The 22,325-nt window shown below is 45.6% G+C and overlaps 2 protein-coding genes and 1 long non-coding RNA gene across 3 annotated transcripts in view; all 3 read left to right on the forward strand.

The window, feature by feature from the left end:
• Positions 1–908: 908 nt before the first annotated feature.
• LOC133825103 (phosphatidate cytidylyltransferase 1-like) lies at positions 909–3,805 on the forward strand. Its single transcript, XM_062258093.1, has 7 exons — positions 909–1,018; positions 1,859–1,981; positions 2,232–2,364; positions 2,558–2,811; positions 2,937–3,088; positions 3,345–3,483; positions 3,691–3,805. Exons 3-7 carry the CDS (start codon positions 2,293–2,295, stop codon positions 3,803–3,805), a joined length of 732 nt encoding a protein of 243 aa, XP_062114077.1. The 5' UTR covers positions 909–1,018; positions 1,859–1,981; positions 2,232–2,292.
• A 93-nt stretch (positions 3,806–3,898) lies between these two features.
• On the forward strand, positions 3,899–5,432 carry LOC133821385 (uncharacterized). Its single transcript, XR_009887529.1, has 3 exons — positions 3,899–3,985; positions 4,414–4,523; positions 5,297–5,432. It is a non-coding gene; the product is annotated as an uncharacterized LOC133821385 (long non-coding RNA).
• Positions 5,433–5,979: 547 nt separating this feature from the next.
• The window catches only part of LOC133825105 (5'-3' exoribonuclease 4-like), a 31,315-nt gene continuing 14,969 nt past the window's right edge, over positions 5,980–22,325 (forward strand). The window contains exons 1-3 of the mRNA XM_062258094.1: positions 5,980–6,104; positions 6,199–6,274; positions 7,060–7,142. Of these exons, the coding sequence (XP_062114078.1) occupies positions 6,007–6,104; positions 6,199–6,274; positions 7,060–7,142 (257 nt within the window). The 5' untranslated portion in view covers positions 5,980–6,006. The remainder of the gene's footprint in view (positions 6,105–6,198; positions 6,275–7,059; positions 7,143–22,325) is intronic.

The following is a 22,325-nucleotide window of genomic DNA, read 5'->3' on the forward strand; positions in this document are numbered from 1 at the left end:
GGGCTTTATTGAAATTTAAATTTAAATTAATGAACATAATAAACAAAAAGATAAAAGCCTTGGGCTCCCACAAATGGACTTGGACCCAATCTCTTTCTTTTGAATTTAAATCTCAATTGGACCAAAATTCAAAACATTTTATTTATTTATTTATTTATTTTTAATTAATTAATTGATCAAATCCTTATTTAAATTAACTAAATATAATTTGAAACTTGATTTAATATTATTTATTTATGTTAACACAAATTTATCAATATTAATAAATTTACCCAAAGATTCACTTTTATTCTCTAAATCTCATATCTCTGTAAATTTTCCAAAAATGATCTTGTCAACTTTAAAAATCCTAATTGATAATTAAATCAATTAATTGAGACATTCTAGATTATTTACTCAAATGTGATGTGGGGACCATGGATCCACTACAACAATATTGAGTATATATTACATTAAAGAATAGCATATATTTAGAAGTGCTATTATTAAGTGGGGGATTAAAAAACACGGAACTGAATAGTGGGGATTAAAAACACGGTCTGATTTTGGCGCCATATGACTAAAAACTCAGGCGGCAAAATGAATTTCTGCCAAATTCTCTTTCTCTCAGCCTTTCTCTAATTTACCCTTTCTCTCAGCCTTCATCTCTCACTCACGAAGCCCTCTCCGCCCTCTCCGCCCTCACGAAGACTCACCGCCCTCACCGCCCTCACGAAGTCTCTCAGCCCTCAACTCATCTCTGCCTCACCGCCCTCACGAAGTCTCTCCGCCCTCACCGCCCTCACGAAGTCTCTCCGCCCTCATCGCCCTCACGAAGTCTCTCCGCCCTCAACTCATCTCTGCCTCACGAAGACTCGCTCCAGAGTCGACAAAAAGTGTGAGACGACAAACATTGAAATGTTAAGATTCAGAAACAGAACCTAAACGTTGGCAGCCATTCTAATTCTTTCTCTCAGTTTCACTTCCGTTGGGCGGCGCTCCTCTCCGCTTCCTCACTTTGATCTTTCAACTCTCCTCTGTTCGTCTTCTCTCTCTCCTCTGCTTTATGTTGTTCTAGTTTCTTCCACTTGTTTTCTATCTGATTCGAAATTGATTCTGAGCTAAGAATCTAAGATATGTTTGCACCTCTTATATGCACTTTTCTATTATTGTGATGATGATTGAATTAGTCTTCTGCATTTAAATGCGAATTTGTATGCGTAAAATGGAAGCTTTAGTTGAGTAACGAATGAATATGAAAAAAAATCTAGAGAGAATAAAAAAAATATCATGGGTCTTTGTAACAGCTCATATAAATATAGTGACGAGTTCAATAAGTTTGTTCTTATTTTTACCAAATGTTTCGGTTTAGACTGTTGAGTATTCCATTGACTATTAAAAAAATTTCACTTCAAAGGTAATAAATATATCGAAACGTTTGTTTCTATAGATTCTATTCTACAAAATAAGTAGTTCCATTGTCTAGGGTGAGTGAAGGTGCTTGAGTTATTTAACATGGATGAACTAGGCTAAATATAGACTGGTGTATATTGTTTTTGACATTGAATAGATGGGTTGTTGTTTTTCTTAATTTCTAGCAATGGTTACTACTTCTAGTACTATAATTTTCATTCACATGGTAACTTTTCAGAATGGTTTTGAACATTTTGTGGGATACTGATCTTCTAGCTAAAATTTAACGACTTTTTTGTTTTCTGTTAGTTCGATGCCTCCATTTCTAGTTTTGGTTTGTTGGTCCTATTTGAAAATTATGGGTCATTGCTTCCAAGTTCATCGTAGATGGTATCTCTTATAATTATTAGCTCTACTTTCCATGTCTTTAATGCTTAAATTCTTGATCCTCTTGTCCAATTCTTAGTTCAAGGAGCTGTTGGGGGGTCGTACCACAGTTGTATATTTATTGGTGGACATTTTGATCTTTGGTTGTGGTGGTCTGGGGCTCTTAGTTGTTTGGTTCTTAGCTTCATTCCTCTTCTTGTAGGTGAGAACAATAAAACCTCTATTGCAGTTTGTATAATATGCAATTTTTCATCGTTTATTTTATTTTGGGATCTAAAATTTATTCGGGGAGCTTTCTGATGGGAAACCTGGATTATTTTTAAAGCTAAGAATAGAAATCATGCACATCCCAGTTTCAGAATCTTGGAGAATTATGTGTACATATTAGCTGAAAATCTAAGAGTTATAGGTGGTTGCTTATAATTGCCTACTATATGGTCTGAATCTTTCAGGTAGGGCTTTTGTGCATTATATGTATGCTTTTTTGTAAGAGTGAAATCCAAACTAAAGAGCATGCAGAAGGATAACACTAGCACCCCATTAACACCAACTGGTCGGGTTCGACATCGAAGACGTTCAAATGAGGTTAGTCACATCATAAAATCAGGTTTTGGTCATTGTCATTCACATTTAAAATTAATGATGTTGTATTTATTGGGTTTTGGATTTGTTATAAGAGATGGGATGATGGGTACAATTGAAATTTGAAATTTTTCTAATAATAGCTGATATTCAACCTTGGATTTTTTTTTTTTGAGATATTATGTTGGCCTCTCAGGTTGTTCCAGATGTTAGTATAGCCAATGGAGGCAATTTACTTGTTGATGACAGTAACAAGTACAGGTCTTTGTGGATACGGGCATGCTCTTCTGTTTGGATGATTGGGGGATTTGCATTCATTATATATATGGGTCATCTCTGTATTACTGCTATGATAGTTGTTATCCAAATATTTATGGCGAAAGAGCTGTTCAACCTACTAAGGCGAGACCATGAAGAGAGGCATCTCCCAGGATTTAGGCTGTTAAATTGGTCAGATTACTAATTTCTTGTCGTGGTAATAGTTGAAGTGTGATTTTACAATTGAAACAGTCAACTTATATAATGATAACTAATGACGTATTTTGTTTTCTTTCATTGTTGACTTGTATGCTCAGGCTCTTCTTCTTCACTGCCATGTTATTTGTATATGGTCGCATTCTCAGTCAACGGCTTTTTAATACTATAACTTCGGACAACTTTCTCCATCAGTTTGTTAGCAGCCTTATCAAGTATCATATGGTTGTCTGCTACACCTTATATATCGCAGGTTTGTTGTATGGTGACAATTTGGATTTTGCTATCAGACATTTCATCTTAAAGCCATGTTTTAGTTTAAATATCACTTAGCATTTCATTTACTTGCTTCTTTTTAGTTAGCTTTATATATAATTTTGAATCAAGAATCCTGTCTTATTGCTCATTGCTTTTTGGTTAATTTTTCCGTTGGCTTTGGTTCTTTTTTTTGGTTATGTTTAACTGGCTTATATTTATATATTTCTTCTTTATTTTGTGCTTTGGCTTAGGTTTTGTGTGGTTCATCATTACATTGAAGAAGAAGAGGATGTACAAATATCAATTTGGTCAGTATGCATGGACACACATGATCATGATTATTGTGTTTACGCAGTCCTCTTTCACAGTAGCCAACATTTTCGGCCATAAGTATCTGCTGGCCCTAATTTCTACTGTTATCACACAGCCATATCACATTCTGTTTTACCTGAACTTTGTTAACCTAATACTATACTCAATTGTTCTTTATGTACTTAAATTCCTAAGTCCTCTAATACATAACAGTCGTGTATCCATATATACACTAGTCCTGTTATCTTGCTTGTATGACTCAAGTAGCGTGTATTAATTATGCAGTTTTGAACTCACAAATAAGAAAGATTGGTTGATGCATGCCAAAACCTGCAGCTTAGCAATGAAACTTTTGAGATATAAACTGAGGACTTCCATTTTAGTTAAACACCATGGATAGCTATCACTTCATTGTTATGTTCTTTCACTTGAGTTGAATCCTACAACTAGCATCCTTGGAAGAAGGTGAATGGTCAGAGACTGATAAACCTTATTCTCTTTTGCAGAATTTGAACCACAAAAATATTGTGAAATATCTTGGATCCTTAAAGACTAAGAGTCACCTCCACATAATTCTTGAGTAAGTGGATGTAAAACTTGTGTATGATATTTAATTGTGTGACTTTTATTTTGGAAAGTCCTATTATTTACTCCAATTAAAATTTGTAGATATGTGGAAATTGGTTTCTGTTTGGCTCATGAATCAATACCAGAGATAGGATTTATTATTTTTGCCTTCTGACTTGTTTCAGATACTTAATCAGTAGTAAGCTAGTCATATTACTGTGTTTGGAAGCACTGAATTATACAGAAAACTTTTCTTTCTGCACATAAATGGATAAAACAAAATAAAAATGTCGTTTGCAATTTATTACTTGAAATAGAATGCAAATTGACCTTTTATTTAAAAAGAAAAAAAATTAATATATATTTTTGAAAGATAGATCTTAATATATTGAGTGCATATCTATGCATGGTAGACTGAATGTAATTTATTATTGGTTGGAGGGGGGAAGAAATTTTACACTACTGTTGATACTTTGACTCAACGAGAGCCTTATTCAATGCTTGCTACAATGTTCAGTGGTTGGCATACTGTGTGTCAGGATCCTGAAATGGTATTTAGTTTACATATTATTCCTTCAGATTTCATTTTATATTTGTAGATATATGACTGTGTGTGAGCTAGAGAGGGATTATCTATTAGCATATACATACAGAAATGTGTAATTTTATATCATCTGTAAATGTTCATACATCTGTCTGTGCTATGCGTGTAGATGCATATATCTACATAGACTGTGTCCCATAAGTTGATAATTTAAAATTTTAGTCTATATTAAAGAGGTTAAAGTTTCTGTCTGAATTTTGAATGGAATGGTTTATTCCAAGAAAATATTATATGATTTTATGGTTCTAGAATTATTTTAGTATTGCATACAATAAAAAGTAGAATAAATTTTGGAATTGTGGTGTGAAGATATGGTTATTGCACGGTTTGGCTGGAAAGAAATGACAGGAATTTTAACCATAAGGAAAGCTTCTTTGAAAATCTATGGGACGGAATAAACTTCTGTCTTAGTTTGACTTTAAGCCGGATCTTTCGACTGAATGTGAGGCTTTGATGTGGTTTGTTTCTTCTTTTGTTATGGGCCTATCTGTGTTTGTCTTTGATGCTTCTGGTTATAGTCTCTGTAATCTTTATTGATGATACTTAATAATAATCTAGTCTTTCTCTTTCACTTTTTTTTTTTCCAAATTTAAAGATAAATAAGAGAAAGAAGAAGTGATAAAGCAATGAAAGAGTTTATGCTTTGTTATAGGTGAAGATTTAGTTCTTACAAATTAATTTTGAAACACATCAGTCCTTATACTTATTTATTATTTGCAGGGATTTGTATTTGTTGATAGGGATGGAAAACATTTCCGACACATACTTAATTGGTTAAGGGATGGTGTTGTTCCTACATTAAAAGACTCTCAATTTGCCGAGCTTTTGAGGGAGGCAGAATACTACCAGCTACCGGTAAGTAGAGTCTAATACTTATTTTGTGTTAACATCAGGATAGTGCTTTGTGTATATTTACATGTAGGTGCTCTTACAATTTTTTTTTTAGTTTGGGATCTTTTTCATTTGATTTTCATGTGCTCATTGTCTACATATGGAAGTTGATCGTTCATATCAATTAGCCAGACATGTCTTAATGCATTGCTATAATAATTCTTGTTTTGCTTTATGCCATGCCCTTTTTTTCACATCTTTGGATTTTCATTGTCAAATTTGAGGAATTTCTCCTATAAGTTTCTTTCTATAGAAGTAATATTGAGCATCCAAACTTGATCAGTACTCAAGTCAAATAAGACATTGATCCAGAATCTAGGTATTTTTTCCGTTGTTTCTTTTTTATTTTCAAGATTTGGTGAAAATGTAGAGGTTTCCACATAGACATCCAGTATATTCTGTGAACATGAAAAATCTTTTCTCTAAATCAGAAGTTATTTTTACAAGATGACAAGCAATTTTGAATTAGTTCTTTCGTGCGAACTTTTCACAATTTTAGTGCTAACCTTGCTGTATATCCGTAATCTTGCAGTGGTGGGATGAATGGTTACATTTTTGTTTCTAATAGACCAGTGCAGCCTGCGCAAATAGATTCACCAATTAGTGGCATGGATATGATTGCTGATAATAAAGTCTTGTAAGTTGCATGTTACTTCCTCATCACGTCTGGACGTATACAAATGAGAATCTTTGCTATCATATTTGATAAATCTTTGTTTCTATTTATTTAGGTCAGTGTTCTACAAGTGTCCAGCCTTCCATGTACACATTCCTAGACCACCAAGTGGAGTTCATTATCCAAATAAGGTACAATGGTTTGTATTTTTTATAGCAGTTAATATTCTAAATCTTGGAAGTTTAATGCAACATAATTCTATGCGAGACTTGAAAAGAGTTCTGAAATTTTACTAGATAAGGATATACAACTTTCTTCTATAGCATGTGCTTCCAAACAATTCTCATTGGAACTAATGAAAATAAATTTTGGTAAGGAAACCTTTGAAAATATTTTAATCTGAACTAGTTAATTTGGTGGTAGTAACTCAAGAGGGGTAGCTCAAATGGTGAGGCATGTAATTTACTCCAACAAGATTTGTTGTTCAAATTTTTCCTGGGCACCTACATAGTAATTGCTATGGTTTCTTGTTCAAATTTTTTAGGTGGAGAGCCTAGTTAAAAAAAAAATTTGGTGGTAGTAACTTTCATTACCAATGATTTATTTTTGTGTTTATGAATCAGTTCATTAACCTTGTTTGTTAGTTTTAGTCTGGACTCTAGAGTAATTGTTTGTGTGGCATTAATGATGCCTGGCATCTCAGCTTTTCCAATTAAATTGTGTGATTGGATTGGAAAACAAACATTTGGTAATGAGCACCAATGGCACCTTTTAACTTTTAAATGACCAGATTTTTACACCTACCTTTTAATTTGAGACAAAGTGTTGATGGAAACTTTTCAATGAGAAAACTTACTTTATTTGATGCTCCCAGTTTCTCTTGCTTTGATTATAAACGCATGTATATAATACACACACACACAAACACAAATATATAATTTGGGTCAAGCTGATTTTTGGTATTATGTTTATGCAGTCTATCCTCAAGAAGCATGTTAAACCCACACCATTTTTTTGGCATGAGAAGTCTGCTGTTGTTGGACTATTGCATTCTTTAAGGTGAGAAGGCCCTAATATTATCTTTTTATAGAGCAGATTTTGCTTGTAGTATAATTGCATGGCCAGCTGATAAAGTTATAATTAGATAATTAACTTTTTTTATGTACTCTTTTAGTTTACTATAACTTTAAGTTGAAGCATTACTTATTTAAATTTTGTTGTAGCTAAACAAATGGACTCACAACAAAGACAAGTGCACAAAGGATGATGAATTGAAGGTTGGAGCAAGTTTCACGCATGGTTTACTTTTGTGTATCTTGTAATGTTTCTATTTTTCATTTTTGAAGTAAAAATTGTTCAAGATTATAAAACTTTATTATGTTATGCTTTCAAACTTAAGTTAGAACTAAGATCTCATGAAGTAGACACATTCATGGTTTGAATTAGTTATTGTTTAATGTAATACTTATGGTTTATCAATCTATTGAGAATTACATTTTATGATTAATTTTGAATTTTTTTTTATCAAAATACAATAATGAAAATCTTTTAATTAAAAAAAAACCATATAAGTATACTTATCAAAATAGAATTTAAAATTTTATTACTATATGTTATGATTTAAAAACATATTATAAGCGTAAAAAATCGTTATGGTTTATATAATATAACAAACTAAAAATGTTATCAAAACAATCAAATGTAACAGTTGAAAAGTGTTATGAAAAAAGTACAAGATTAAACTTCAAATTTATAACCAAAAACTCTATTTAAATGTTATTATTTGAATATTATAGCACCTAAAAATGTGTTATTGAATAGTTTAAGATAACACCGAACATAACATTCAAAAACTGTTATAGAAAAGACTGGACTTTTAATAACATGGGCTATGTTAGCATTTTCAGAAGTGCTATCAATAGTTCCGGTTAACAGTTTTTAAGTGTTATAAATACTGTTTTTTCTAGTGATCCATGAAATCAAGCTCCAATAAGTTACTGTGAATTTATTTACAAACAATTTCACTACCTTATGAATTCATCGTGACTCCACTATATACTCGGAATTGAACTCTTGAATTCATAGAACGTATTTTCCAAACCATAAATATGTTATCCATTGATATAGCCATTACAGTCAGTCAATCCTCTATTGATGACTTACTAACGAAATTGGTGCAAATTATCATTTTACCCCTCATTAATAGTTTATCCTTAACTCCCATTAAGTTCCTTATAAAAGATATTTTCGTGAACTTAATCACAGAAATGAGATCTCAATCATTTAACCTTTTGAACAAAGCAATTATGAAATCATCTTTTCACTTCTCATACAGAAGTTATAGATTTCATAACTATGAATAATACTCCCACTCAATTACACTTCTAAATCTCCAAGGTGTAAGTATGGGCTAGACCGAAGGGTAAGCTGGTAACGAATAAGTCAAAAGATTTAATAATATAATTAGCAAAATATTATCACTTAGAATTAAAATCTATTAAACCTATAGTCAACGTTGTGACATTGATTAGATTCGATAACAACGATACTTATTGTTTACCGAAATTTTCGGAAACTATATTAATATAAGTTAAGAGAGATTAAAGATAAGGGATTTAGAAGATGTAAACAAGATTTTTACGTGGTTGGGGCGTTAATGAGCCTTAGTCCACAAGACAGTTGTATTAGAGCTTAGAAAGTCTATAAAAATGGAGTTTTCTCTTCGTTTTAGCAGAGTAACTATATACACGCCAAAAAAGGATCCCTTCCCCAGTGCTCTGTCACATGTATTTATAGGTTCACAGGAGCACTGGTCTTGGGCCGGGCTGACCCGGGCCCATTAAGGGTATAAATACTACTGGCTTCTCTATCGGAAGCCCAATACAAAGGATAAAAACATAAAAGACAAACATTAACCAGAGCCCACTGGGCTAGCCCAAAGCCTATCTATCACCCGACAAATTGGAGCTTTTGGTTTGGGCATTTGGAGTTATGAGGCAGATTCAGGGGACAAGATCGGTCAGAGTAGTAGCAGAGCAGGTCTGAACCAGCGACGTACAATCCCGAGGTGGCCTTTTCCATAGGTGAAACGTGGGGACAACTCCCACGCTTCATGGGGCGGAGTCAGGGTCACGAATGCTCTATCCTGCCAACCCTGAGGACTTAACCCGGGTTCATTTACCTCTGTCCCTCTTCATTTACCGTAAGCCCGGATCATCCACCAGGAGACCGGATCGTTTACCAGGCTTCGGGACCATTTGCATACATCCCGATAGTAACCCCGAACAGTTGTACGTCTCCCGGACGAACGTCCCGGATCATTCGTCCCGAACACCTTCCGGGTCTGGGCCCACACTTGGGCTGTCGATGTCAATCACGCTTCCTGCCAAACGGGCCTGGGCTGGGCCCAACTTCAATTGCCCAATCAGTGGGCCTGGATCACGGTCTCGGGCCCAAGGCAGGAAATGGGTATAACATTTACCCCCCAAGCCTTCATCTGGGTCCGCGAGGTGGAGGCTTTCCTTGCTCCCAGATACTCACGGTTATCTCCCTGGTTCCTGCTTAGAATCGTTGGCCCGTGGCAAGGGGAAGTGCGTGTTGGGCGCATGCGGACCATTTACCAAGGTCCAGGTTCGTTTACCGACGTCCCGTTTCGTGACGAGGGGCAAATGTGTCACCCAGCAACTTCTACAATGATGGCACTTGACCCCAAAAGGTCACCAACCACCTCAAGGGTCACTAGGCCTAGGATAGTGTGTCAGCACAGATTCCGAAGTGTCCCATCCGCATGGGGGTCCTTCATTAATGTTTATACGCTGAGGTGGACTGTAGGATGGGGTGACCTTTGAAGTGCCCCTCTCCTGGGACGTCGGATCAAAATGGAGCGGACCCAGCACTTGAGTGGATTCATTAATGCCTCTGCACGATTCTGGACCGTCCGATAGGGGATCGATCCTATCTGCTGGATCAGAGATCAGGATTTGGGTCTCTATAAGTACCTCTCAGGGTTCCCTGTGAAACCTTTACACTCTCGAGCCATTCTATGAACTTTGAGAATTTGTTTATGTCCAATCTTGCTGACGAAATCTTCCACCGTCTGCTCACTCTGCGCCGTTGCCTTTTTCCAACAGTTCCGGCACCTGCACCTTTGCCTGAGCACACGTCTTCAGCCTGTCCTGTCGACGAGCTGCTGGACCGCCTTCGTCAGTTCAAGACTGAGATTCTGCCGTCCTTATCGCCGGACAATCACCATTTTTCACTATCAGCAATTCACAATAAGTTCTTCTGCTATCTGCCTTTATAGATATACAAACGTAGGTTCCCTATCATTTTGCTTATCTATTTAGGCTGCTAGAACTTGTTTATGCTTAGCATTAGTGCTAGGGAGACTGCCTGGTCCGGGTCGCTCCGGGTCTGGATGCTACTCAGACAAGCGGTGGAACTGATTTAGTAGCCCACTTTTTATTCCCGATCTGGGTCTCGTGGTTCCCTGGTGAACCCGGACTTGATCCAGAGGGGACTCCAAGCAGTCCGTAGGAGACCCCCCGTACCTTAACTGACTTTCTTGGGTTTAGGTATTGACTACCTGGCTTGTCTTTTCTTTGCTCCCAGATCATCAGCCATGACATCGGGTGTCACAGTTCATTCGGAGGAGGAAGTCAACAAGGCCCCCGTCCTCCTTCCCGGGTCCCAGACCCCTAAAGGGAACAGATGGGAGATGAACACAGTACCGAACCTGTTCCGAAACTACTGGATGCTGTACGTCCTAGAGAAACGCCTGGGCATAGATTCCACTCCCGAACTCTTCCACAACCGCCTGGCCAGGAAAGAGGAGTGGGCGCACACCTCCATGAGTAGGTTCGGGGCCTGGAGCGTAGGCCAAATCAGTGCGGGAGCTACACTCCCGCTTCACGATTACTTCGTGCGGTTCCTAACATTCATGGGGATCGCACCCTTCTAGCTTCTGCCCCAAGCCTAGCGATTGCTTGCAGGATGGCGTGTCCTCTGCGCTGCGAAGGAGATCACGGAGCCGACCCCCGCGGAAATCTTGTACTTCTACAAGATGGAACCGCAGGTCAATGCCAAGGACAAGACCTTGGATGGCTTCTACAGGCTGAAGTCGCGGGGCAACTATCCCACTCCTACGAGCACCTGGAAGCACCCCCCGTACCTTAACTGACTTTCTTGGGTTTAGGTATGGACTACCTGGCTTGTCTTTTCTTTGCTCCCAGATCATCAGCCATGACATCGGGTGTCACAGTTCATTCGGAGGAGGAAGTCAACAAGGCCCCCGTCCTCCTTCCCGGGTCCCGGACCCCTAAAGGGAACAGATGGGAGATGAACACAGTACCGAACCTGTTCCGGAACTACCGGATGCTGTACGTCCTAGAGAAACACCTGGGCATAGATTCCACTCCCGAACTCTTCCACAACCGCCTGGCCAGGAAAGAGGAGTGGGCGCACACCTCCGTGAGTAGGTTCGGGGCCTGGAGCGTAGGCCAAATCAGTGCGGGAGCTACACTCCCGCTTCACGATTACTTCGTGCGGTTCCTAACATTCATGGGGATCGCACCCTTCTAGCTTCTGCCCCAAGCCTAGCGATTGCTTGCAGGATGGCGTGTCCTCTGCGCTGCAAAGGAGATCACGGAGCCGACCCCCGCGGAAATCTTGTACTTCTACAAGATGGAACCGCAGGTCAATGCCAAGGACAAGACCTTGGACGGCTTCTACAGGCTGAAGTCGCGGGGCAACTATCCCACTCCTACGAGCACCTGGAAGCACCCCCCGAACGTCCGACATTACTGGTTCATGACGTCCGGGTTCCTCGTAGAGAAGAACCCCACACTGATGCTGGACTTCCAGCGAGTGGGTAAGTGCTTCCCCGACCCTACATTGCCTGTTCCTCTTTCTCTCTCTTTTTTTATATTGTTTCTCACTGTATTACCTCGGGTGGCAAGACCTTTTTCCCAGACTCCTCTCACCCAGTTCATCTTGGACCGAAAGAGAATCTACTCTGAGCTGAGGGCGGAGGACCTGGACGTAGAGGGTTACGTCAATACCAACAACCTCCGACTGATCGGACTGCTCGCGGCCCATCAGACAATCGACACCTCGAGCCTTTGGGGAATACAGTGTGAAAAGAATCCCGCCATAAGGAAGCAACTGGCCCTGAAGCACATCAGGGAAGTGGAGGCAGCGGCACTCGCGGACGCGGCCAAGCAGAAGAGGGACTTGGCCCAATCGGAGGCTGCCGCTTCCGAGGAGCTGGAAGCCCTCTTCGAGGAGGCACTGCCGAACACGGGGACCCTCGGGGCTAGCGTATCAGGGCGAGGTAACTCACCTTTGATCTTAACTTATGCTCCCCAAGTTGGGGACTTAGCTAGGGATAGGCTAGCACTTCGAGGCCCCACGTTCGGGGCTTACGGGGAGACAAGACCTTCGTCTCCCGTTCCCGTAGGCTCAGAAATTCTAATGTACTTGTCCGGGTTCCTCCAATACGGGAATTTCCTGAACCTGGACGACATGGGGGATCGAGTCTACTCCTTCGCGTTAGATGAGTTGAGTCATGTCCGGGGCTTAGATAAGGGTTCGTCCCGGGTCACTTTTATTTTTGACCTCTATTTTACTGTTAATTGCACTGACTCCTTTACATTAGTGTTTGTTTCAGGAGACTCCGACATGTCTGACCCCGTGGATGAGAAGAGGGCAGCCAGGGCTGCAGAAAAGAAGGTTGCAAAGAAAATGTCCGGGGCGCCAGGCCCGAATCTCCCCCACAACAAGGAGACGCCAGGGGCAGACCCCTGACCCGGCCAGGTCACAATTGTCGCGGTTCCTATTAGGGCCGTAGACCCGACCACCGTCCCCGACCTCGTTCGCCCCTCGGTGATCGATCTGGAGCCAGAACCTGCGGTAAGCCAGAGTTCCGGGAAGAGGATCGCAGAATTAGGCGCGGCCGCGGCTGAAATTGGGAACAAGAGGCCCTGGACGAGGCGGGCTGGCTCGGCTGGAGAGTCATTCGGGGAGAGTCTCCTCGCCGCGAAGGAGATTCCGGCAACACCAACCCTTCCCATCCATCCGGCCTTACCTGAGGAGGGGGAAGCCGTCTTGCTGGATGAGCAGTCTAGGCTTATTTCTCGAACCTGGGAGAGTGGCTGGGAATGAAGGGATGAGACCTACGAGGCCTTGACGATTCGTCGTCAGGTTGAATTCACTGAGCGCCCGGCGGCCTTCAGTGCCCCTCAGCTGATCGTGGACTGGCTAGTCGCTGAGACGGGCTTTCGCCCAAAGCTGGGGCAGGACACGACACCATTCGCGGCGGACCTACTGGATCAGGTGAGGAACACCATGTCCAACCTCCAACTGAAGCGGTATGCCACCATCGTTAACCCGGACATGCTGTTTATTTCCCAAGCTCTCCGCCATCAAGCCACCGCTATAAGTTTGCCTTGTATCTTTTCTTCTTTTGTTTTCCTTGTTTAATAAGGATTCATCTAACTTTTCTTTGTTCCAGGACGCTCTGCTATCCCATCGGAACGCTTACCTGGTGGCCGAGGTGGCCATGAAAATGGAGACGCTCCAGCTGGAGCTGGAGGCGGCCGTGAACCAAAGGGAAGCCGCCAAAGAAGCCTTGGGAGACAGCCCAGGCAAATGAGTCCCTGGCCAAAGAGGTTGCTCAGGTAGAAGTGGAGCGCGCAGAGCTTGAGCGGGCCACTTTCCGAACGAAGAGGCCATGTCCCGGAAGGAAGCCGAGGCTGACAAGAAAATGGTCCTTCTGGAGGCGGAGCTCCTTCGGGTAAAGACCACAGAGGAGGCAGCGGCGGCTCAGTCTATCCAAGACCGGGAGAAGATTAGAGGTTTGGAGGCCCGAATCCATGATCTGGACAGCTCGCTTTGCCAGGAGAAGAAGGCGCATGAGGAGACCCGCCGCGCAAATGAGCAAGCGGATGCCATGTTGCGCGTCACCTTCAAGGAGGCCATCTACATGGCCTGGCGCAAGGACAAGAGCATGAACCTCCTGATCTTTCGTGATGCGGACTTGAAGAGACCCAAATTTGAGGCCAAGGAGAAAGAAGACGCGGAGCTCCTGGACGATGAAGCCTACACCCAGATTTTCACCTGGCCTTTCTTTTTCTTTGTTTTGTAACACTTTTACGGATGCGTACGCATCCTAGACAATTTGTAGTGTTTTACCTGGTTTATATTATTTTTGTTACTCTTTTTTTTATATCACCGTGCATGACTGATCTGAGGGTTTGGTCCTGGTTCCAACGGCCTGGACTAGGTTATTCCTGACTTTAGCTTGTTAACTTGCTTTAATCCTGTCATTGATGAATCTACCCGTCCAGTCCTCAACTTCGAAAATCTGATGGCCCGGGCCATCGAGGTTTGATTAATTTATTGTAAAACCTAGTTCCCTCACTCTAACAGTCATGGGCTATGCCCTTGCCCCGGGCCGTACCGGATGTTCTTATCTCCCGGACATCGTTCGTCTGGGGCGGGACAAGCCTGACGCTTGGTCCTCTTTTTTATACCCCCGGACATCATTTTTCTGGGGAGGGACCAGCCTAAGGCTTGTTCCTTTTTTATTATACCCCCGAACATCGTTCATCCGGGGCGGGACCAGCCTGAGGCATGGTCCTCATTTTTATACCCCCGGACATCGTTTGTCCGGGGCTGGACCAGCCTCAGGCTTGGTCCTTTTTTATTATACCCCAAGACATCGTTTGTCTGGGGCGGGACCAGCCTAAGGCTTGGTCCTTTTTTATTATACCCCCGGACATCGTTCATCTGGGGAGGGACCAGCCTGAGGCTTGGTCATCTTGTTTCTATCCCCGGACATCGTTCGTCCGGGGCGGGACCAGCCTGAGGCTTGGTCCTCTTTTTTATACCCCCGGACATCGTTTGTCCGAAGCGGGACCAGCCTGAGGCTTGGTCCTCTTTTTTATTATACCCATGGACATCGTTCGTCCGGGGCGGGACCAGCTTGAGGCTTGGTCCTCTTTTTTATACTCTCGGACATCGTTCGTCCGGGGCGGGACCAGCCTGAGGCTTGGTCCTCTTTTTATTATACCCCTGGACATTGTTTGTCCGGGGCGGGACCAACCTGAGGCTTGGTCCTCTTTTTTATTATACTCCCGGACATCGTTCATCCAGGGCGAGACCAGCCTGAGGCTTTGTCCCCTTTTTTATACTCCCGGACATCGTTCGTCCGGGGCGGGACCAGCCTGAGGCTTGGTCCTCTTTTTTATTATACCCCCGGACATTGTACGTCTGGGGCGGGACCAGCCTGAGGCTTGGTCCTCTTATTTATATCCGCAGACATCGTTCGTCCGGGGCGGGACCAGCCTGAGGCTTGGTCCTCTTTTTTATTATACCCCCGGAAATTGTTCGTCCGGGGCGGGACTAGCCTGAGGCTTGGTCCTCTTGTTTATATCCGCGGACATCGTTCGTCCGGGGCAGGACCAGCCTGAGGCTTGGTCCTCTTTTTTATACCCCTAGACATCGTTTGTTCGGGGCGGGACCAGCCTCAGGCTTGGTCCTCTTTTTTATTATACCCCCAGACATCTTTCGTCCCGGGCGGGACGAGCCTGAGGCTTGGTCCTCTTTTTTATACTCCCGGACATCGTTCGTCCGGGGCGGGACCAGCCTGAGGCTTGGTCCTCTTTTTCATTATACCCCCGGACAGCTTTCGTTCGGGGCAGGACCAGCCTAAGGCTTGGTCCTCTTTTTTATACTCCCAGACATCGTTCGTCCAGGGCGGGACCAGCCTGAGGCTTTGTCCTCTTTTTTATACTCCCGGACATTGTTCGTCCGGGGCGAGACCAACCTGAGGCTTGGTCCTCTTTTTTATTATACCCCCGGACATCGTTCGTCTGGGGCGAGACCAGCCTGAGGCTGGGTCCTCTTTTTTATTATACCCTCGGACATCGTTCGTCCAGGGCGGGACCAGCCTGAGGCTTGGTCCAACGGGGTTTGTACCCCCAGGACCTCGCCGGCCTAGGTCGGGACTAAGCCTGAGCCTTGCGCTCCGCCTGGTATTTTTTCATACTGGTGATACCCCCCACAAGTGAGTGGAGACTGGTTTGGGGTCACTTGAGTAGAATTTTCATTGTCTGATAACATTTCTTTATGGCGTTTTGTACACGCCATTTTTATTATTCAAGGAATCGCCCTAAGGCGTACATTATTTACAACGAAAATATAAAATTGGAACACGTTCTCATGACTACTGATAGTATTTATGAAGATGTGCCGCGTTCTAGTCTCTTGGGACTTCTATGCCATCAAGCCACTTTAAACGGTATGGCCCGGGGCATACTTCGTGCTGGTTCTCGTACGGCCATTCCCAATTCGGACCCAGGATCCCTACTCCCAGATCTTGGGTAGTAGGGAAGACTCTTCGCAAGACCAGATCACCGATTTCGAACCTTCGCCTTTTGACTTTTGAGTTGAAATGCCGAGCGATCTTGCCCTGGTAGATCTTCAACTATACTTGTGACTCTTCTCGGATCTCTTCGATGAGATCTAGGGATTCCTGGAGTAAGGCGTGGTTCTGGGCAGAATCGTACGTGTCTCTTCAGTGAGACGGGATGGTTTCGACAGGGATGATAGCCTCGCATCCATAGACCATGGAGTAAGGAGTGTGCCCGGTGGATGTCCTCTCGGTTGTCCGGTAGGCCCATAACACGCGGGGTAGCTCTTCGAGCCACTTGCTCTTGCAGGCTTGGAGTTTCTTCTTTAATGTCCCTTTCAAGATTTTGTTGATGGCTTCTGCCTTCCCGTTTGCTTGGGGCCTGGCGACCGCGGAGAAGCTTTTGACGATAACATGTCTTTCGCAAAAATCTGTGAAGTGGACGCTGTCGAACTGCTTCCCGTTATCGGATATAATCTTGTAGGGGAGGTCGTACCGACATACAATATTGTTGATGACTAAATCCAGGGACTTCTTCGAGGTGATCGTGTTCATGGGCTCTGCCTTAACCCACTTGGTATAGTAGTCGACGGCCACGATGGCGTACTTCACTCCTCCCTTCCCGATCGAGAGCGATCCTACCAGATCGATTCCCCACACCACAAAAGGCCAGGGGCTATTCATCAAAGTTATTTCTGTTGGCGGGGCCCGTGGGACCTTCGCGTATCTTTGGCACTTCTCGCACTTGTAGACGTAGTCAATACAGTCCTTCTTCATAGTTGGCCAGAAATATCCTTGGTGCAAGAACTTTTTCGATAGACTGAGTCCGGCTGTATGGTCTCCGCAGAAGCCTTCGTGCACTTCATGCAAGATGGCACTTATTTTGGTCCCGGCCACGCACCTGAGGTATGGCATGGACAACCCCCTGCGGTAGAGTTTTCCGTCCATCATGATGTAATTGTGGACCTGGTATTGAAGCTTCCTGGCTGCAGCCCTGTCTGCTGGCAACACGCCGGTTGTCAGGTAGTGGACAAGGGGTCCCATCCAGGACGCGGAGTGGTCGATGGCGTTGATCGTGGAGATTTGGATGCTTGGCATCGTGAGATGGTTAACGGGGACCAGTCCAGACAGCTCCACTTCGGCATCAGTGGCTAATTTTGCTAGCGTGTCTGCAAACACGTTCTGTTCTTTGGGGATCTGGCGGATGGTGTGTCTCTTGAACCCTTGCAGCATTTCTCTCGTCTGAGTCACATAAGACGCCATTCTCTCCCCTTTTGGTTTGATATTCTCCTAAGACCTGCCTGACAACTAGCTGGGAATTGTTGTAGATCTCCAGGTTCGTGGCCTCTACTTCCCAGGCCAAACGCAACCCGGCCAGCAAAGCCTCATGCTCAGCCTTGTTGTTTGATGCTTTGAAATGGAAACGCAGTGCTTTTTATAACTGGTGTCCCTGTGGCGACACTAGGATGATTCCGACCCCTGCTCCATTCTCATTCGAGGCCCCGTCCACGAACACCTTCCATAAGGGTGCCGCGGGGTCGTCTGCCTGGGTGATCCCGGAACATTCCATGATGAAGTCGGCTAGGGCTTACCCCTTGATTGAAACTCTGGGAACATAGGCTATATTGAATTGACTTAGCTCCATGGCCCACTTTAAGAGTCTCCCTGACGACTCGGGCTTCTGCAACACTTGCCGCAAGGGGTGGTTGGTCAAAACTTTTATGGTGTGGGCTTGGAAGTAAGGCTGGAGCTTCCGGGATGCCATCAACAGACAAAATGTCAATTTTTCAATCAGCGGATACCGTGACTCGGCCCCCAACAATATTTTACTCACGTAGTAGACCGGGAGCTGGGCTTTTTCCTCCTCCCGCACCAGTGCGGCGCTGATCGCGTGCTCGGTCACTGCCAGATAGAGGTATAGGGGTTCTCCGTCCACTGGTTTCGCCAAGATTGGCGCTCGGGCCAGGTGCTCTTTTAGCTTTTGAAAAGCCTCTTCACACTCAGCAGACCATTCGAAGCGTTGGCTTCCCCGAATAACATTGAAAAACGGGATGCACTTGTCCGTGGCCTTAGAGACGAAACGGCTCAAGGTGGCTATCCACCCAATCAGACTTTGCACGTCTTTATGCTTTCAGGGAGAGGGCATATCAATTAGTGCCTTGATCTTTTTCGGATTGGCCTCTATTCCTCGAAAGCTCACTATGATCCCCAAGAATTTCCCGGAGGCCACGCCGAAAGTGCACTTCTTGGGATTCAGCTTCATCCCATACTTCCGAATGACCGCGAAGGCCTCGGCCAGGTCGTCTGAATGTTTCCCGAATGTCTTGGACTTGACCAGCATATCGTCAATGTAGACTTCCATGTTTCGCCTTAGCTGGGCCCGGGACATTCGGTTGACGAGCCTTTGGTAGGTGGCACTGGCGTTCTTGAGTCCGAAGGGCATGACAATGTAGCAGTATATTCCCTTGTCGGTTTGGAAACTGGTGTGTTCCTGGTTTGCCACATGCATGGAAATCTGATTGTAGCCGGAGTAGGCGTCCATGAAGCTTAAGATCTCGTACCCGGATGTCGCATCCACCATCTAGTCGATCCGGGGAAGCAGGAAGCAATCCTTCGGACAAGCCTTGTTGAGATCCGTGAAATTGATGCATGTCCTCCATGTCCCGTTCAGCTTCGGCACCAGAACGGGGTTGGCGAGCCACACGGGGTACATAGCCTAGTAGATGAAGTTGATCGATGACAACTTCTCTACTTCCAGCTTGAGGGCCTTGGCCCTCTCCGTTCCCAAGGGTCTTCGCTTTTGTCGGTCCGGGGTCGCATTCGGGTCGATGTTCAATGCATGGAAGATGATGTTACGGTCGATCCCCATTATATCTGAATGAGACCAGGCCAAGATATCCTGGTTCTCCTTTACTTGGGCGATTATGGCGGCTCAGACCTCTGCTGGCAGATTTTTCCCGACTTGGATTATCCTAGTCGGATCGGTGTCACTAATGCACACCTCCTCAATCTCGTCCATGGGCTCCAGGATGCGGTCGTCTCCTATCCTCGAGTCCAGCTCATCTTCCTCCCAGACCACTCTTCCTGCGGGGGGAGGCAGAACCGGGCCGATGACTTCCGCGAAGGGTTCCTCCCGGACCATGTAGATTGGTTGGGCGGACACGTGGTAGCTCTTCCGGGCGCTATTCTGATCCCCCCGGACTGTCCCCACCCCTCCATTGTTGCAAGGGAAATTCATTCAAAGATGACGGATGGAGGTGATTGCCCAGAACTCGACTAGTGCGGGCCGCCCGAAAATGACATTGTAAGCAGTGGGGCAATCCACCACCACGAAAGGGCAGAACTTGAACGAGTACTGCAACTCACTCCCCAATGTTATGGGAAACTAGATCTTTCCCATGGGGAGCAACGCGTCTCCGTTGAAACCATAGATCTAGGTTGGGCACGATACCAGATCCGCTTCGGTCAAGCCAATTGCGGCAAAGGCGGGCTTGAACAAGATGTTGACGGAGCTTCCGTCGTCCACCAGCACCCGGGACACCAGATTGTTTGCGATCTGGGCGTCTATGACCAACGGGTCATGGTGCGGGAAATGGACGTTACGGGCGTCCTCCTCCGTGTAGGTGATAGGGAGGTTCATCAGTTTCGGGCGCTGAGCCGGGGCCTGAACCAGAGCGCACACCTCTTGATCGTGGTCGAGCTCGCTTAGGTAGCGTTTCTGATCATTCCTGGATGGTCCTCCCAAGTGAGGCCCGCCTGAAATGGTGGCCACATGCCCGTCCACGCAAGGGGGGGCGGTCCTGAATGGATAAGGCATTCCAAGGCCGGGTGTTTGCGCAACGGGGGCCCCCTGAGGGGTCTGCGCCGCCGGGCCCTGGGCATATCCTCCCTGAGGCGGATATGCTCTAGGCGCACCTGGGACTACGGGTTGTCCGGGACTTGCTGACAGGCCTGGGACTCCCACGGGCATCCTGACCCACTGGTGGGGATGCCCCAGCTTGAAGAAATTCTCGATCTCATCCTCCAACTGTCGGCACTCTTCAGTCATGTGACCCATGTCCTTGTGGTAAGTGCACCATTTGTTGGTATCTCTCGGATTCCTCCCTCCTTTGAACATGGGGGCAGGCTTTCGGTAGTGAACCGCCCTTTCTGTGGCCAGGAAGATGTTCTCCCTGGTGTCCACCAAATTGGTGTATTCCGAATACTGAGGCTCGTAACCCCTCTTGCCTTTCTTAGCCGGCTTAGCCCTTGCCGGACCTCTTCCCCCGGGAGGGGTTTGCACTTGCCTCAGTCCCCCCCACCTGGGACTGCTGGGCCCTGACAGGGGCAGCGCTGTGACCCGCTGGCGCGACTCCATATCCGGAAAAGGGGGCGGACTGGACCGGGGCATATCCTAAAGAGGCAGGACCATACACTGTAGGCGTGGTGTAGGTAACCCCGGACATAGCCGCTGAACCTGGGGCAATTAGTAGAGTGACGTAGGGCTGCGCCGGGAACTGCACCCCGTATCCCGGGAATGTCGGGGCATTGGGCTGAGGCGCTGGCGGCCATCCGAACGCCTGGATCTGAGCCTCCTCCCAGTTGATGAAACCCTGGGCCCTCCTTATGAATTCTTCTAAGGTATCAGCCTTGCTACGCTGCATGTCATCCCAGAGGGGGGACCCGACCCGGATCCCGGATTGCAATGCCACCAGGCGTTGCCCATCGTCCACCTTGGTCTTGGAAGCCTCCTTGGTGAAACGTTGGATGTAGGCCCTTAGTGTCTCCGCGGGGAGCTGTTTAAGGTTGGCGAGGGCACTGATTTGCATGTCCATCCTCATGGCGCCCACGAACTATTTGTGAAATGCCGACTGTAGCCCTGACTAGGATTGGATGGATCCGGGCTTGAGTCTCTTCCACCATTCCCCGGCGGGACCGCCTAGAGTGATCGAAAAGTAGAGGCACTTGCCGTCATCACTAACGTGGGCCACGGTCATAAGTCGGTTATACCGGGACAGATGATCCCTGGGGTCAGTGTTCCCGGTATAGGCAGTGAGGCTCGGCATCTTGAACCCCTTGGGGATCACAATGTCCAGGATGTGCCTCGTACATGGCTCTTTGTCCTCTTCATTGGAGTCGGTGTCCGTTCCTTCCTGCTTGCGGACCAAGCGGTCTGTGAATTTTTTCAGAGCGGCCAGTTGCTCCATGAGCTGCCTGGCCACGAAATCCTCTAGGGGAACTCTCTCGTTCCTCCTGTCATTGATGTTGTTCCTAAGGTTGCCACCTCGCGGGCGGATCTTTTCCTTACGGGCCCGTTCCTTCCGAGCGTTCAGCCCATCGCGCAGGTCCACCTGAGACGTGTCGTCCCCGGAGCTAAGGGCATGATGCTCCTCACTATGCGGACATTCCCGGAGATTTTTGTTCACCAAAGCACTAGGGTGCAAAGACCTTTCCCATCCCGCTTGCCCTGAGGTATACCGAGGCCTAGCATCCCGCGGCCACGTCCCTTGTGGATTGGTCGGGTGGCCCTGTCCTGGGATGGGGCGCACCTTCTCTTTCCTATGGAGCGACCAGGGACGGGTCCCGGCTCTCGGGACAGGGGGATTTTTCCCTTGGGTCTTTCCCCCGGCATTCTTTTTCTCCCGATCTGGGTTTCCTAGGTCTGGCTCAAGAAACTGCTCTGGGGGAGGGGGAGGGGTCAGCCCCACATCTTTGGTGGCTCTGGTTCTGGCCTGTGGAGCGGGCTGTTGCGCTCTCGGAGGTGGGCCAACTGGGAGATTGGTCTCCAGACCCTGCGCGGCTATGAATGCCTGCAGGGCCTAGAGGGACTCTTGCATCCGTCGAGATGCCTC

The sequence above is a fragment of the Humulus lupulus genome, chromosome 3, assembly GCF_963169125.1.
Source record: "Humulus lupulus chromosome 3, drHumLupu1.1, whole genome shotgun sequence".
Classification (NCBI taxonomy): Eukaryota; Viridiplantae; Streptophyta; class Magnoliopsida; order Rosales; family Cannabaceae; genus Humulus; species Humulus lupulus.